General features: G+C 42.4%; 4 protein-coding genes across 11 annotated transcripts in view; 2 read left to right on the top strand and 2 right to left on the bottom strand.

Moving 5' to 3' along the window:
- Positions 1-129: 129 nt before the first annotated feature.
- LOC139560490 (putative nuclease HARBI1) lies at positions 130-3,235 on the bottom strand. Of its 3 annotated transcripts, XM_071377320.1 has the most exons (8): positions 3,147-3,235; positions 3,018-3,059; positions 2,776-2,949; positions 2,661-2,696; positions 2,008-2,562; positions 1,825-1,938; positions 1,617-1,728; positions 130-1,522 (listed from the first exon to the last, which is right to left on the bottom strand). In XM_071377320.1, the coding sequence occupies exons 5-8, from the start codon at positions 2,074-2,076 to the stop codon at positions 1,152-1,154; spliced, it is 666 nt and encodes a 221-aa protein (XP_071233421.1). In that variant the 5' UTR covers positions 2,077-2,562; positions 2,661-2,696; positions 2,776-2,949; positions 3,018-3,059; positions 3,147-3,235; the 3' UTR covers positions 130-1,151. The 3 variants fall into 3 exon arrangements, with proteins under 3 accessions (XP_071233421.1, XP_071233422.1, XP_071233420.1); XM_071377321.1 differs by lacking the exon at positions 1,825-1,938 and having other exon boundaries at positions 2,776-3,059; XM_071377319.1 differs by having other exon boundaries at positions 2,776-3,229.
- An 88-nt stretch (positions 3,236-3,323) lies between these two features.
- On the top strand, positions 3,324-7,053 carry LOC139560133 (putative nuclease HARBI1). Of its 6 annotated transcripts, none has more exons than XR_011671871.1 (9): positions 3,324-4,074; positions 4,162-4,338; positions 4,429-4,490; positions 4,573-4,659; positions 4,747-5,030; positions 5,110-5,798; positions 5,868-5,981; positions 6,078-6,189; positions 6,284-7,053. XR_011671871.1 is itself a non-coding variant. In XM_071376667.1 (8 exons), exons 5-8 carry the CDS (start codon positions 5,730-5,732, stop codon positions 6,652-6,654), a joined length of 666 nt encoding a protein of 221 aa, XP_071232768.1. In that variant the 5' UTR covers positions 3,324-4,338; positions 4,429-4,490; positions 4,573-4,659; positions 4,747-5,030; positions 5,110-5,729; the 3' UTR covers positions 6,655-7,053. The 6 variants fall into 6 exon arrangements, 3 of the variants coding, with proteins under 3 accessions (XP_071232768.1, XP_071232769.1, XP_071232770.1); XR_011671870.1 differs by having other exon boundaries at positions 3,324-4,338; positions 5,110-5,145; positions 5,244-5,798; XR_011671869.1 differs by having other exon boundaries at positions 3,324-4,338; positions 4,747-4,788; positions 4,857-5,798.
- Positions 7,054-8,967: 1,914 nt separating this feature from the next.
- LOC139560458 (CCAAT/enhancer-binding protein delta-like) lies at positions 8,968-10,494 on the top strand. The gene has a single exon (XM_071377260.1). It carries the CDS (start codon positions 9,224-9,226, stop codon positions 10,133-10,135), a length of 912 nt encoding a protein of 303 aa, XP_071233361.1. The 5' UTR covers positions 8,968-9,223; the 3' UTR covers positions 10,136-10,494.
- A 193-nt stretch (positions 10,495-10,687) lies between these two features.
- Positions 10,688-16,477, bottom strand: part of LOC139560457 (DNA repair-scaffolding protein-like) — a 71,029-nt gene continuing 65,239 nt past the window's right edge. The window contains exon 20 of the mRNA XM_071377259.1: positions 10,688-11,155. Coding sequence (XP_071233360.1) covers positions 11,036-11,155 — 120 coding nt within the window. The 3' untranslated portion in view covers positions 10,688-11,035. The remainder of the gene's footprint in view (positions 11,156-16,477) is intronic.

Below are 16,477 nucleotides of genomic sequence, written 5' to 3'. Positions count from 1 at the left end.
GAACTGCTTTGCTTTATCTTGGCCAGGGGCCTGTTGCACAAAACTAGGATAAGGGATTAAGCCAGGATATCTTGGTGATCCTGGCTCAATTGATCCGTAATCCGGTTGCACTAAAGATGGATAGGGGGCAGGAGGATATGTTATGGTATAAATTACCATGGAGATTTATTCTGTGGAGCTAGCCTGCTCCAGACCAGGCTAAATTCCAGGATCTATTTAATCTCATCCCTAATGTCAGTCAGCAGTCACCACAAATGGAAACCAATAGTTATTTCACTGCTCACTATACATTGTTATCACATATAACTAGACCCACTGTTATTATTTAAACGTTTGTGATCATTAATTTCAATGATTTTGGATAAAAAATGATTTTTAGATGTTGCTATCATTAGATAATTTACAGTTTCCCATAGACTATAAGGCTATATATAAAATGATAGAATATTAGGGCCACAGAGGGGAAAAAAACACAAGTCATAATATTGTAACCAGTTGTTTTAAAGGAGGACAGTTGTTAAAATGACAGATGTGGGGCATTTCGTGAAATTGTACTTCAGTATGGTTTCATAAACAAAGACATGCTGATGTGCCAGAATATTAAGTATCACATTGTCATAAGTATCAAAACTGTAAAAACAATATGTAGCTTTTCTGCAGAAAGAACCAGCCTCATAAATTTATGACTTTATCCTTTTTCTTCAGTGTGGCCCTAGTACTCTGTCATATAAACAAATACACATTCCATATGAATATAAAAACACAATGTGTAACATTATGTTCCTTTATTGAATAAGGACAAAACAAAGCAGGTAAACCATCAGCTCCTTTCGAAACTGAAGTCACAGTGACTCTACAAGATGGAAAGCACAGAATCCAAGCATATTATACAAAATGATACATACACATTCAAAGGTCTGTATATAACACACCCTGCATGTCTGCACACTAAAATAAATGCAGGACAAATCCATACACATCAACTGAACAGACAAATGAATGGATGCAGTAGCCTCCCTGCAGCCTTGTATTACACACAGTATACCGCACAAACATCATAAGAGGCCAAATTCGTCAAAAAACGAACCCAAAAAAACCCAAATTCCTCTGCCACCGCAGGACATATTTAACCAAAATTGAAAGCACACATACTAACTAAAATAATTCAACACATATTGGTCCCTCAGCAGCCGGCCACTGTCGTCATCAGGGAAGATTGCCGGATTGTCCCAGTCCATGGCTGGTGGCACTCTGGGGGCCCTCTCCTTCCTCAGGCAGGCCACATTGTGGAGGACAGCACAAGCCACAGTAATATCACATGCCCTAACAGGGCTGACCCTTAATTTGTGAAGGCAGTGAAAGCGTGCCTTCAGGAGGCCAAAGGTCATTTCAACTCTGGCCCTGGTCCTGGCATGGGCATGGTTGTAGGCCTGCTGTGCTTCCTGGGGGTCTGTGAAAGGTGTCAGGAGAAAAGGCTGGCAGCCATACCCCCTGTCTCCCAGCAACACACCAGAGAATTCACCTGTCAACACAAAATCTCATCATTACTACCTCATAAACACAGTGATATTCTTGACACAGCCATGATGGTTATAAATAGGGGTTGTGTGGCTTACCTTGTGATAGGCACTGATAGATTTCAGAGGCCCGAAAGATTCTGGAGTCATGGACTGAGCCAGGCCATTTTGCCACAACATTGCTGATCACACAGTCAGCATTGCAGACCATCTGAAATCATAAGATGAGGAATATTACACCAATCAATGCACATCACTGGCAATGCAGAGTGTTCGTCAATGGACAATATCAAAAAGTTATGTTCACCTGAACATTAATGCTGTGAAAGGATTTCCTATTCACAAAATCGGCCTCATGGGCACCTGAGGGGGCTTTTATCCTTGTGTGTGCAGTCCACTGCACCAATGACATTGGGGAAACCTGTCACACAAAGTAATGAGTATCCTACTATGTGTTAACAGTTGTCCTGTAATTTGTAGATCCTCTTACCTGCAATCCTATAGAACTCCTCTTTGATGTCACAGAGTCTTCTGTGGCCAGGGAAGGAGATGAAGACATCTGCTAATGCTTTGATAGCCAGACACACACTCCTTATTGTGCGGCAAATTGTGGCCTTGTTCAGCTGTTCTGCATCCCCCACTGAGTACAGGAAGGCTCCACTAGCAAAAAAGCGCAAGGCCACACAAACCATTTGCTCCACACTCAGTGCATGGCTCCGTGCAGTGCGGTGCTTAATCCTGGGACCCAGTAGTCTGCATAGATACCTGATGCCATCTGCAGAAAACCTGTATCTTTCATATAGATGGTCATCAGGGAAGGCCAGTGGGTCCAACCGGTCCCTGAAGACCCTTTCTCGCCTGAAGGCTCTCCTCAGCACAAGTGCTTCTTCATCCACCACATCTCGCACGAATGGGCATGCCATTGTCAGAGCAGAAAGGAACACACAATTTTGGGCCTTCATATAGGCTAGTGGCCACACCTGGTGCTGGGGGGGTGGGCAAAAGAGGGCGATGCCTTATAACGATGACTTGGTTGTACTGATTGCTGGGAAAATAAAAAAAACCTTAGAAAGATGCCACCGTCCTGTGTGCTCACAATAAGAGCTCATATGTCATGGCTCACTTGACTTTACGAGAATATACCTAATTTTTATTTTGAGCTGTGTCATCTTCTTGGAGCTGGGGGAGGAAAGAAAAATAATGATTAATACATTTGTGTTACAGTTAGCATACAGTGTACATTGAAGGCATATCTCACCTCCCTCTCAAGTTTTTTTATTTCAAGGTCCAGTTTCCTAATTGTCCTCTTTTTTATTTCGGACTCCAGTGCAAGATTTTCCATCTTTTTCTTCTTGTACTGAATGTCTATGTCTGCCAGTTCTATTTGGCGCCGGAGGTGGTTGCCATACAACTTTCTGATAGCTTGTGAGCTCTGTGAACACAATACAATTAGCGCAGCTGGAATTTGGCAGGATGTGGTGTCCTTTTATTAATACGCACTATGTTGCCAGGCTGGTTTTCCCACTGTATAGCATCTGGGTCCTGTAAAAGAAATTAGATTTTTTGATTTTGATGAGGACTCCTCACCATTGTAGAGTAAATAGTACTTTCACAGTCTTAACATGATACCTCATGCCTTCTGGAATCCAGAGAGATGGTCTCCTCCTCATCATCGTCTCCATCATGTGCTGTTGCTGCTGCACTGGGGCCTTCACCCTATCACATTTAATCGGATTCTACTTTTGTGCAACAGGCCCCAGGTAGGCAAATTGAGAACACGTTCTCATTTACAATTGCGACCTGGGGCCTGTTGCACAAAAGTAGAATTAAGACATCCGGGATAAATGACTCAGCTGAGCTCAATGAAGCCAAAACATGTGCGTCCAGGCTTAATTGGTTGCACAAAGACCAAGCCAGGATGAGCAGACACGGATTCATTAAGCCAGGTGAAACCAATCCTGGATAGGTGCGCGCTCACGGCTCACTCAAATAGACCCCGCCACAGATCACAGATTAACTGATTTACCATGGCAACTAGAGCCGCGTACTTTTCCCCGTCGGAAGCACAAATCCTCATGGAGGCATACGAGGAGGTAAAAGATATAATTAAGAAGAAAGGCAACACCGCCACAGTGATAAAGCAAAGAGAAAAAGCGTGGCAAAGTATTGCAGACCGCTTGAATGCGTAAGTAGTGCACAATTACACACTCACCGCTCCGCTGAAACATCACAATTACAATTCAAATATTTAATTCACATCTCCAAAAATGCAGTTGTACTGTAATTATGAAACGGTTAAATTTTTAATTGAAATGCACTGCAGATATGAGTGAAATTGTGTAAAGTAACTCCATCACACTGTATAAAGCTATGATAAATTTTTTGATATTTTTACTGAAAACAAGACAAAAATACCAAGTAATTTTTTGCAGTGTGACTCCATTAAATGTGTGTGTGTGTGTGTGTGTGTGTGTGTGTGTGTGTAGATTAAACATGAACGGGCCAAAACGGACATGGCAGCAGGTCAAAATCAAATACAAGAACATTCTGCAGAATGGTATGGTCCCTGACTAATATTTAACAAAGCACAAGCATATATTGTACCCAGAAGGTGCCTGCTCACACATTGTCTGTACTGTTTTAGCAGTGAAAAAGAATACCCACAGACAAGGCACGGGTGGTGGGTCACCAAAGGCTGACCTTACCCCAGCAGAGGACATGGCCTTGGAGCTAAATAAAGGCAGGCCCGTCTTAGAGGGGATCCCTGGGGGGAAAGAGACGAGCATAGGTTCCTCCCAAGATGCCACCCGCTTCATTCAAGGTATGTCCTTCCATCTCTACATGGGATACAACCACATTCATATTGAATCAATTTGGACTGTCTGACTTTGGTTTACCTATTGCCTTGCAGTGTCTGGCAGCACTGTGTTCCTGTTAGAGCCACCAGCACAAGCACCAGACGATGCTGATCCAGTGAGTACTCCATCAAAGGCATACTGTAGGCCTGGCATGTCTTGTCTACTAGCTTCAATATGAATCCGATTAAATGTGATAGGGTGAAGGCCCCAGTGCAGCAGCAACAGCACATGATGGAGACGATGATGAGGAGGAGACCATCTCTCTGGATTCCAGAAGGCATGAGGTATCATGTTAAGACTGTGAAAGTACTATTTACTCTACAATGGTGAGGAGTCCTCATCAAAATCAAAAAATCTAATTTCTTTTACAGGACCCAGATGCTATACAGTGGGAAAACCAGCCTGGCAACATAGTGCGTATTAATAAAAGGACACCACATCCTGCCAAATTCCAGCTGCGCTAATTGTATTGTGTTCACAGAGCTCACAAGCTATCAGAAAGTTGTATGGCAACCACCTCCGGCGCCAAATAGAACTGGCAGACATAGACATTCAGTACAAGAAGAAAAAGATGGAAAATCTTGCACTGGAGTCCGAAATAAAAAAGAGGACAATTAGGAAACTGGACCTTGAAATAAAAAAACTTGAGAGGGAGGTGAGATATGCCTTCAATGTACACTGTATGCTAACTGTAACACAAATGTATTAATCATTATTTTTCTTTCCTCCCCCAGCTCCAAGAAGATGACACAGCTCAAAATAAAAATTAGGTATATTCTCGTAAAGTCAAGTGAGCCATGACATATGAGCTCTTATTGTGAGCACACAGGACGGTGGCATCTTTCTAAGGTTTTTTTTATTTTCCCAGCAATCAGTACAACCAAGTCATCGTTATAAGGCATCGCCCTCTTTTGCCCACCCCCCCAGCACCAGGTGTGGCCACTAGCCTATATGAAGGCCCAAAATTGTGTGTTCCTTTCTGCTCTGACAATGGCATGCCCATTCGTGCGAGATGTGGTGGATGAAGAAGCACTTGTGCTGAGGAGAGCCTTCAGGCGAGAAAGGGTCTTCAGGGACCGGTTGGACCCACTGGCCTTCCCTGATGACCATCTATATGAAAGATACAGGTTTTCTGCAGATGGCATCAGGTATCTATGCAGACTACTGGGTCCCAGGATTAAGCACCGCACTGCACGGAGCCATGCACTGAGTGTGGAGCAAATGGTTTGTGTGGCCTTGCGCTTTTTTGCTAGTGGAGCCTTCCTGTACTCAGTGGGGGATGCAGAACAGCTGAACAAGGCCACAATTTGCCGCACAATAAGGAGTGTGTGTCTGGCTATCAAAGCATTAGCAGATGTCTTCATCTCCTTCCCTGGCCACAGAAGACTCTGTGACATCAAAGAGGAGTTCTATAGGATTGCAGGTAAGAGGATCTACAAATTACAGGACAACTGTTAACACATAGTAGGATACTCATTACTTTGTGTGACAGGTTTCCCCAATGTCATTGGTGCAGTGGACTGCACACACAAGGATAAAAGCCCCCTCAGGTGCCCATGAGGCCGATTTTGTGAATAGGAAATCCTTTCACAGCATTAATGTTCAGGTGAACATAACTTTTTGATATTGTCCATTGACGAACACTCTGCATTGCCAGTGATGTGCATTGATTGGTGTAATATTCCTCATCTTATGATTTCAGATGGTCTGCAATGCTGACTGTGTGATCAGCAATGTTGTGGCAAAATGGCCTGGCTCAGTCCATGACTCCAGAATCTTTCGGGCCTCTGAAATCTATCAGTGCCTATCACAAGGTAAGCCACACAACCCCTATTTATAACCATCATGGCTGTGTCAAGAATATCACTGTGTTTATGAGGTAGTAATGATGAGATTTTGTGTTGACAGGTGAATTCTCTGGTGTGTTGCTGGGAGACAGGGGGTATGGCTGCCAGCCTTTTCTCCTGACACCTTTCACAGACCCCCAGGAAGCACAGCAGGCCTACAACCATGCCCATGCCAGGACCAGGGCCAGAGTTGAAATGACCTTTGGCCTCCTGAAGGCACGCTTTCACTGCCTTCACAAATTAAGGGTCAGCCCTGTTAGGGCATGTGATATTACTGTGGCTTGTGCTGTCCTCCACAATGTGGCCTGCCTGAGGAAGGAGAGGGCCCCCAGAGTGCCACCAGCCATGGACTGGGACAATCCGGCAATCTTCCCTGATGACGACAGTGGTCGGCTGCTGAGGGACCAATATGTGTTGAATTATTTTAGTTAGTATGTGTGCTTTCAATTTTGGTTAAATATGTCCTGCGGTGGCAGAGGAATTTGGTTTTTTTTGGGTTCGTTTGACGAATTTGGCCTCTTATGATGTTTGTGCGGTATACTGTGTGTAATACAAGGCTGCAGGGAGGCTACTGCATCCATTCATTTGTCTGTTCAGTTGATGTGTATGGATTTGTCCTGCATTTATTTTAGTGTGCAGACATGCAGGGTGTGTTATATACAGACCTTTGAATGTGTATGTATCATTTTGTATAATATGCTTGGATTCTGTGCTTTCCATCTTGTAGAGTCACTGTGACTTCAGTTTCGAAAGGAGCTGATGGTTTACCTGCTTTGTTTTGTCCTTATTCAATAAAGGAACATAATGTTACACATTGTGTTTTTATATTCATATGGAATGTGTATTTGTTTATATGACAGAGTACTAGGGCCACACTGAAGAAAAAGGATAAAGTCATAAATTTATGAGGCTGGTTCTTTCTGCAGAAAAGCTACATATTGTTTTTACAGTTTTGATACTTATGACAATGTGATACTTAATATTCTGGCACATCAGCATGTCTTTGTTTATGAAACCATACTGAAGTACAATTTCACGAAATGCCCCACATCTGTCATTTTAACAACTGTCCTCCTTTAAAACAACTGGTTACAATATTATGACTTGTGTTTTTTTCCCCTCTGTGGCCCTAATATTCTATCATTTTATATATAGCCTTATAGTCTATGGGAAACTGTAAATTATCTAATGATAGCAACATCATCTAAAAATCATTTTTTATCCAAAATCATTGAAATGAATGATCACAAACGTTTAAATAATAACAGTGGGTCTAGTTATATGTGATAACAATGTATAGTGAGCAGTGAAATAACTATTGGTTTCCATTTGTGGTGACTGCTGACTGACATTAGGGATGAGATTAAATAGATCCTGGAATTTAGCCTGGTCTGGAGCAGGCTAGCTCCACAGAATAAATCTCCATGGTAATTTATACCATAACATATCCTCCTGCCCCCTATCCATCTTTAGTGCAACCGGATTACGGATCAATTGAGCCAGGATCACCAAGATATCCTGGCTTAATCCCTTATCCTAGTTTTGTGCAACAGGCCCCTGGTTAAATAAAGGTGAAATAAAAATAAATAAAAATTCCACTCAGGGGCGCTAGTGTAAACCTTTACCACAAGGTGGCGTCATGAGAAATGTGTCAACATTTTTCGACTATCACTCAAAATACAGAATGCATATCTTTAGGTTTTCATAGAATTTATGGGAATGGGATGAAACAAATTCCGGGAACACATCAGAATTGCTCTTATCATAAGTAATTACTCTGCATTCTTCTATATAGTAACAATGCCTTTATATCAAATTAATAACCATGATAACCTACTTTCCAGGGCCATCATGGACATTTCATTTATTTTATAGACAACGGCACATACTGTACACAAATCTGTGAATATAAAATATTGCTCATTATGTAACATTTCCACTGCCCACAATGTCATATGACCAGAGACGTGCACTTGACAGTTTACATCAATGGTTCCCAACCAAGGGTACTTGGCCTACCCACAGTGGGTACTTGAGAAGACTCATGAGACCATAGGCCTACTGGTAAAAACTACATGAGGGGGTACTTTAGGGGTACCAACGGTTGGGAACCACTGGTTTACACGATGATGCCTACTCTGGCTCCACATACGCAGCATGAACTTGTGCGCTTGTCAGTTAGGGAATTCGATTCACCTGGCCCGGGCGCCTTGGCGTGTTTTGCCCTGGGTGAAAGTTGATTGCATTCGTTTTGGAACCGGGCTTCCTCCCGGGCGTGAGCCAGGTTCGCCGTTTAAAGCCCACGGCGTAGTCGCCTCAAAACTAAAGTTAAGTAATTAAGCATGTGGCATAATGAGTAGGATTCTATGTTTTCACATGCAAGTGACCGCTTTGAGAAAAACACTAACTACCTTTCCAATGAAAACTAGATTGAAAATTCAAACATATTTATGGAAAAGTGGTGTTTCTGGACAATGCACCATGCTGCATCGTTGACATGGCAGAGCGGCGCAGATTACTGTTCGATTTGAGAGGACGCTGCTACCTCATCGCTTTTGCCCGTTGACCTCACAGGTCATACACCGGTGCCCCGCGGTTCAGCATAATCGAATCCCCCCAATACACTCGTAGTATAGAAAGAGGGTGTCATGTGCGCACACCCTTCTCTCCTCAAATGGGAGCTAGGGAGACCACGTGATTCAAACTAGACTCTACTGGCTTGTCAAAGGGGGAGGTAAACCTTTGACGTAAGCAGAGGAAAGATACAAAATACACTCCGCGAAATACAGAGACTTCAGAGAAGTTACAGACCTTAATATACCGCCACTATTTTAGAATAAACCTAAACACCACTTAAAAGAAGCAACGTTGGGGAAAGGGAAGAAGAAGCTCCAGTAATACAGTGAGCGTGATACATTGTATCAAGCTTGTTCCAACTACCTGGCTACTAAGTAACGAAATCTATTGACGTCCGATCCCACGAGGGCAGAAAGCAGAGTTCATGTGTGATATATACAGCCTGGATTCTCAGTGCGTGTCTCCACAATGCAACATGAGTTGGGCGATGGAGCCTACAAACTTCTACGACAATAAGCTGAGCAGGGGTCTTCAGGGGGTCTGCAAACCCGGGAGAAGTGATCATGGCACGGGCGAGGACACAACCATGGCCGAGCTGAACACAGCCCCTGCAATGTACGACGACGAGAGTGCCATCGACTTCAGCTCCTACATAGAGTCGATGACAGCAGTACCACACCTGGAACTCTGCAACGATGAACTTTTCCTTGACTTATTCAACACTGTGAAGCAAGAGAAGACAGACTTCTACATGCCAAGCTCGACTACGTCGTCCAGCAATATGCAGCAGCTGTCAAACTGTTCAACCAACGCATACGCAGTTGGAAGCCAAAAAGAGTTCGAGAGGAAGCTCAAGGGTGGATTTGACAAGGGGGTCTTCAGTGCACCGATCAAACAGGAATCGGACTGGAGCGACAATGACATGTCCTCGTCGTTACCTTCCCAGATCAAAAACTGCGCGCAGACCTCCGTGAGCCTTCCCATGGGACAACCAACGCCACCATCAACCCCAGAGCCTCTCTCAAGCCAATCAGCCCACTCCTCTCCTCGGAAGGTCGGCAAGGAGAAAGGGAAAAAGAATTTTGACAGGTACAGCCAAGAGTACCGCCAGAGACGTGAGAGGAATAACGTTGCAGTGAGGAAAAGTAGGGACAAAGCAAAGCAACGCAACGTGGAAATGCAGCAAAAAATGCTTGAACTGGGTTCAGAGAATGACAGATTACACAAAACAATCGATCAACTAACCAGTGAGCTCACTGGCCTGAGAGATTTCTTCAAGCAGCTTCCCAATCACAACTCCTCGTTTTTGGGGACCACGGGTGGGGCTAGACGGTGACCAATTAATCTTACTTTCTAATTAACTGAACTTTTGAAATACATACCTCAACACAGACTTACCATCTGTAACAGATGCATTATAAACAAGCTTACATTTATGGCACTGGAAATGTACTGGAAACGTAGGCTTCCTCCCATATTGTTGCCATAATCTTTTTGGGGGATTTGTTTTTCTATATTAAATTATTTTACTACTTCATTTAGTTGTTGTTATACCAGATATGGTACATGTTTTATAATTCCAAACTTTGTAAGAACAAGAGCATGTTTGAATTTTATATAGTTTATATTAAAAAAACGTTAAATATTTGTCTTATGGAATCTCTAATAAAAGTGCTGAAAAGTCATACAAATCAACATTGTCTATGAGTGTGTTTGGGATGAACATATTAGTACATATGTGATTATAAATTACTTGGCATGGTTAAAGTATGTTTTATATGGATTTGCTGGGGCCAAGAATCTACCTCAGTTGGAGTTGGGCCACTTCTCGAGAATAACATTTTCACAGCTAGTGGAAGAAAGTACAGAAAAAGGTAAACAAATACACTAACATATAATACAAGGTTTATTGACACAGTATAAGCACCATTCATCTTCAGAGAGAGATTAGGAGGTAGATATTCAAGGGAACACTTTGAAAGAAACGTGCGGCTATATACAGCATACAGGCATATTTTACAGTCACCATTTGGACCCACGTGACATAGTCTGACATATGTTACTCCTCTCTGGTCCTTCAGTTCTAACCTTGGGCTGTCAGCTCCAGGGTCCTAACATATCAGTAACGCACAAACAGATCTATTTTTTCCACCCTAACTATTCATGCTCTGTACAGAGCCTGGGCCTGGCTGGGCTGAGGAGGCCTCCTAGTCCTACAGATTGATTTCACGGGATCTCAGAGGCAGATCTCTTCCAGGCCGATCGACGGTGCAGGTTTCCTGGTGACCACGCGGACATAAGCGCTGAGGGGGCCCACCTCCTTCCCCAACACATTTTCCACCTCGTAACCTGGGAACTGCAGCACATGAACAATCAACTTAACCATGGATCTATAGGCATAGGTTAGTCTACGAGTAAGACTTACAGTTTAAGTAGGAAGTTTAAATGTATTTGGCTAAGGTGTATGTAAACTCAGTTTTTCACAATTCCTGACATTTAATCCTAGAAAAATTCCCTGTCGTAGGTCAGTTAGGATCACCACTTTATTTTAAGAATGTGAAATGTCAGAATAATAGAGAGAATGATTTATTTCAGCTTTTATTTCTTTCATCACATTCCTAGTGGGTCAGAGGTTTACATACACTCAATTAGTATTTGGTAGCATTACCTTTAAATTGTTTAACTTGGGTCAAACGTTTCAGGTAGCCTTCCACAAGCTTCCCACAATAAGTTTGGTGAATTTTGGCCCATTCCTCCTGACAGAGATGGTGTAACTGAGCCAGGTTTGTAGGCCTCCATGCTCGCACACGCCTTTTCAGTTCTGCCCACACATTTTCTATGGGATTGAGGTCAGGGCTTTGTGATGGCCACTCCAATACCTTGACTTTGTTGTCCTTAAGCCATTTTGCCACAACTTTGGAAGTATGCTTGGGGTCATTGTCCATTTGGAAGACCCATTTGCGACCAAGCTTTAACCTCCTGACTGATGTCTTGAGATGTTGCTTCAATATATCTACATCATTTTCCTGCCTCATGATGCCATCTATTTTGTGAAGAGCACCAGTCTCTCCTGCAGCAAAGCACCCCCACAACATGATGCTGCCACCCCCATGCTTCACGGTTGGGATGGTGTTCTTTGGCTCCAAACATAAAGATGGTCATTATGGCCAAACAATTAAATTTTTGTTTCGTCAGACCAGAGGACATTTCTCCAAAAAGTACGATCTTCGTCCCCATGTGCAGTTGAAAACTGTAGTCTGGCTTTTTTAATGTCGGTTTTGGAGCAGTGGCTTCTTCCTTGCTGAGCAGCCTTTCAGGTTTTGTTGATGTAGGACTCGTTTAACTGTGGATATAGATACTTTTGTACCCGTTTCCTCCAGAATCTTCACAAGGTCCCTTGCTGTTGTTCTGGGATTGATTTTCACTTTTCGCACCAAAGTACATTCATCTTTAGGAGACAGAACGCCTTCCTGAGCGGTATGACGGCTGCGTGGTCCCATGGTGTTTATACTTGCGTACTATTGTTTGTACAGATGAAAGTGGTACCTTCAGGCGTTTGGAAATTGCTCCCAAGGATGAACCAGACTTGTGAAGGTTTACAATTTTTGACTTGACTGATTTCTTTTGATTTTCCCATGATGTCAAGCAAAGAGGCACTGAGTTTGAAGGTAGGCCTTGAAATACATCTACAACTCCAATTAACTCAAATTATGTCAATTAGCCTATCATAAGCTTCTAAAGCCATGACATAATTTTCTTGATTTTTCCAAGCTGTATAAAGGCACAGTCAACTTCGTGTATGTACTTCTGACCCACTGGAATTGTGATACAGTGAATTGTAAGTGAAATAATCTGTAAATAGTCTGTTAACAATTGTTGGGAAAATTACTTGTGTCATGCACAAAGTAAATGTCCTAACTGACTGGCCAAAACTATAGTTTGTTAACAAGACATTTGTGGAGTGTTTGAAAAACAACTAGTTTTAATGACTCCAACCTAAGTGTATGTAAACTTCCGACTTCAACTGCAGTAACCCGAGTCACAACTAGCACTCATGCTAACAATAAACATGTTACCAAATAACATCCAATAAACACTGTGAAGCTATACAAATAGGCAACATAAATGTCAAGAAGAGCGTAACCTATGTGTATGTAAACTTCCGACTTCAACTGTATATACAAGTTAGACATGCTCAATGAGAACAAAAGTTGGTTACACTCTATAATATAATTTATAATGACAAAGTATTGTTATTAGATTGGGGGGGAACACATCCAGTGCAAAAACTCAATAGAAAATATTTGAATTGGGTATGTGGTGCTGATCCACCTCAATTAACCTGGATTGTTGGTTTGCCCTGATTCTCAACAATGGATGTAAGCCAGGTTGTCAACAATATCCATTCTAGAATGCTGGATGATACAGTGCATTCAGAAAGTATTCAGGTCCCTAGACTTTTTCCATATTTTGTTACGTTACAGCCTTTTTCTAAAATAGATTAAATCGTTTCCCCCCCTCAATCTACACACAATACCCCATCCCATAATGACAAACAATTAAAAGGTTGACATTTTTGCTAATTTATAAAAAATAAAAATAAACTAATATCACATAAGTGTTCAGACTCTTTACTGAGTACTTTCTTAAGGCACCTTTGGCAGAGATCACAGCCTTGAGTCTTCTTGGGTATGACGCTACAAGCTTGACACACCAGTATTTGGGGAGTTTCTCCCATTCTTCTCTGCAGATTCTCTCAAGCTCTGTCAGGCTGGATGGGGAGCGCCGTTACACAGCTATTTTGAGGTCACTTCAGAGATGTTCGATCGGGTTCATGTCCGGGCTCTGGCTGGGCCACTCAAGGACATCCAGAAACTTGTCCCGAAGCCAGTCCTGTGTTGTCTTGACTGTGTGCCAAGGGTCGTTGTCTTGTTGGAAGGCAAACCTTCACCCCAGTCTGAGGTCCTGAGCGCTCCGGAGCAGGTTTTCATCAAGGATCGCTCTGTACTTTGCTCCATTTATCTTTCCCTCAATCCAGACTAGTCTTCCAGTCCCTGCCACTGAAAAACATCCCCACAGCATGATGCTGCCACCACCATGCTTCACCGTAGGGATGGCGCCAGGTTTCCTCCAGACGTGACGCTTGGCATTCAGGCCAAAGAGCTAAATCTTGGTTTCATCAGACCAGAGAATCTTGTTTTGCATGGTCAGAGTCCTTTAGATGCCTTTTGGCAAACTCCAAGCGGGCTGTCATGTGCCTTTTACTGAGGAGTGGCTTCCGTCTGGCCACTCTACCATAAAGGCCTGATTGGTGGAGTGCTGCAGAGATGGTTTTCCTTCTGGAAGGTACAACCATCTCCACAGAGGAACTCTGGAGCTCTGTCAGAGTGAACATCGGGTTATTGGTCAACTCCCTGACCAAGGCCCTTCTCTCCCGATTGCTCAGTTTGGCCAGGCAGCCAGCTCTAGGAAGAGACTTGGTGGTTCCGAACTTCTTCCGTTTAAGAATGATGGAGGCCACTGTGTTCTTGGGACCTTCAATGCTGCAGAAATGTTTTGGTACCCTTCCCCAGATCTGTGCCTTGACACAATCCTGTCTCAGAGTTCTATGGACAATTCCTTCAACCTCATGGCTTGGTTTTTGCTCTGACATGCACTGTCAACTATGGGACCTTATGTAGACAAGTGTGTGCCTTTCCAAATCATGACCAATCAATTTAATTTAACACAGGTGGACTCCAATCAAGTTGTAGAAACATCAAGGATGATCAATGGAAACAAGATACACTAAGCTCAATTTCAAGTCATATAGCGAAGGGTCTGAATTCTACAGTACCAGTCAAAGGTTTAGACACACCTACTCATTTAGTTGATTTATTTTTACTATTTTCTACATAGTAGAATAGTAGTGAAGACATCACAATTATAAAGTAACACATATGGAATCATGAAGACATCAAAACTATGAAACAACACATATGGAATCATGTAGTAACCAAAAAAGTGTTAAACAAATCAAAATATATTTTATATTTGAGATTCTTCAAAGTTGCCACCCTTTGCCTTGATGACAGCTTTGCACACTCTTGGCATTCTCTCAATCAGCTTAACAAAAAGTTAATTAACTTCTTTGGGGTAGGGGGCAGTATTTTCACGTCCGGATGAAAAGCATGCCCAGAGTAAACGGCCTGCTACAAAGCCATAAAAGCTAGAAAATGCATATTATTCGTATATTTGGATATAAAACACTCTGAAGTTTCTAAAACTGTTTGAATGATGTATGTGAGTATAACAGAACTCATATGGCAGGCAAAAACCTGAGAAAAAATCCAACCAGGAAGTGGGAAATCTGAGGTTGGTTGATTTTCAACTCAGCTCCTATTGAAGATACAGTGAGATATTGGTACGGTTGCACTTTCTAAGGCTTCCACTAGATGTCAACAGCCGTTAGAACCTGGTCTGATGCTTCTACTGTGAAGTGGGGCCGAAGGAGAGAGAAATGAGTCAGGTCTATCATGACCTAAACATGCCCTGACCATGCGCGTTCACGTGAGAGTGAGCTCTGTTCCATCGCACTTCTGAAGACAATGGAATACTCCGGTTGGAACATTATTGAAGAATTATGTTAAAAACATCCTAAAGATTGATTCAATACTTCGTTTGTCATGTTTTTACGGACTGTAATATAATTTTTAAAACTTTTCGTCCGTACTTTCCGCTGGACCTGCCCGCGCGTCGTGAGTTTGGAAAGTGTACTGAACGCTAGAACAACAAGGAGGAATTTGGACATAAATGATGGACATTATCGAACAAACAAACATTTATTGTGGAACTGGGATTTCTGGGAGTGCATTCTGATGAAGATCATCAAAGGTAAGTGAATGTTTATAATGTTACTTCTGGCTTCTGTTTACTGCATAATATGGGGGATATATTTGTGTCTTGATTGGGCTCTGAGCGCCGACTCAGATTATTGCATGGTTTGCTTTTTTCATAAAGCTTTTTTGAAATCTGACACAGCGGTTGCATTAAGGAGAAGTGCATCTAAAATTCCATGCATAACAGTTGTATCTTTTAGCAATGTTTATTATGAGTATTCCTGTAAATTGATGTGGCTCTCTGCAAAATCAAAGGATGTTTTGGAACTTCTGAACGTAAGGCGCCAATGTAAACTCAGATTTTTGGATATAAATATGAACTTTACCGAACAAAACATACATGTATTGTGTAACATGAAGTCCTATGAGTGTCATCTGATGAAGATCATCAAAGGTTAGTGATTGATTTTATCTATATTTCTGCTTTTTGTGAATCCTCTCTTTGGCTGGAAAAATGGCTGTGTTATTCTGTGAATAGGCACTCACCTAACATAATCGTTTGGTTTGCTTTCGACGTAAAGCCTTTTTGAAATCGGACACTGTGGCTGGATTTACAACAAGTGTATCTTTAAAATGGTGTAAAATACATGTATGTTTGAGGAATTTTAATTATGGGATTTCTGTTGTTTTGAATTTGGCGCCCTGCAGTTTCACTGGCTGTTGAAGAGGTGGGACGCTACCGTCTCACGTACCCTAGAGAGGTTAAGTTAATTTGTGGAATTTCTTTCCTTCTTAATGCGTGAGCCAAGCAGTTGTGTTGTGACAAGGTAGGGGTGATATTTGGACTCATCAGACCAAAA

This window comes from Salvelinus alpinus, chromosome 30, assembly GCF_045679555.1.
Source record: "Salvelinus alpinus chromosome 30, SLU_Salpinus.1, whole genome shotgun sequence".
Classification (NCBI taxonomy): domain Eukaryota; kingdom Metazoa; phylum Chordata; class Actinopteri; order Salmoniformes; family Salmonidae; genus Salvelinus; species Salvelinus alpinus.
Note: the sequence above shows the minus strand (reverse complement) of the source record. Positions and strands in the feature narration are given on the sequence as shown.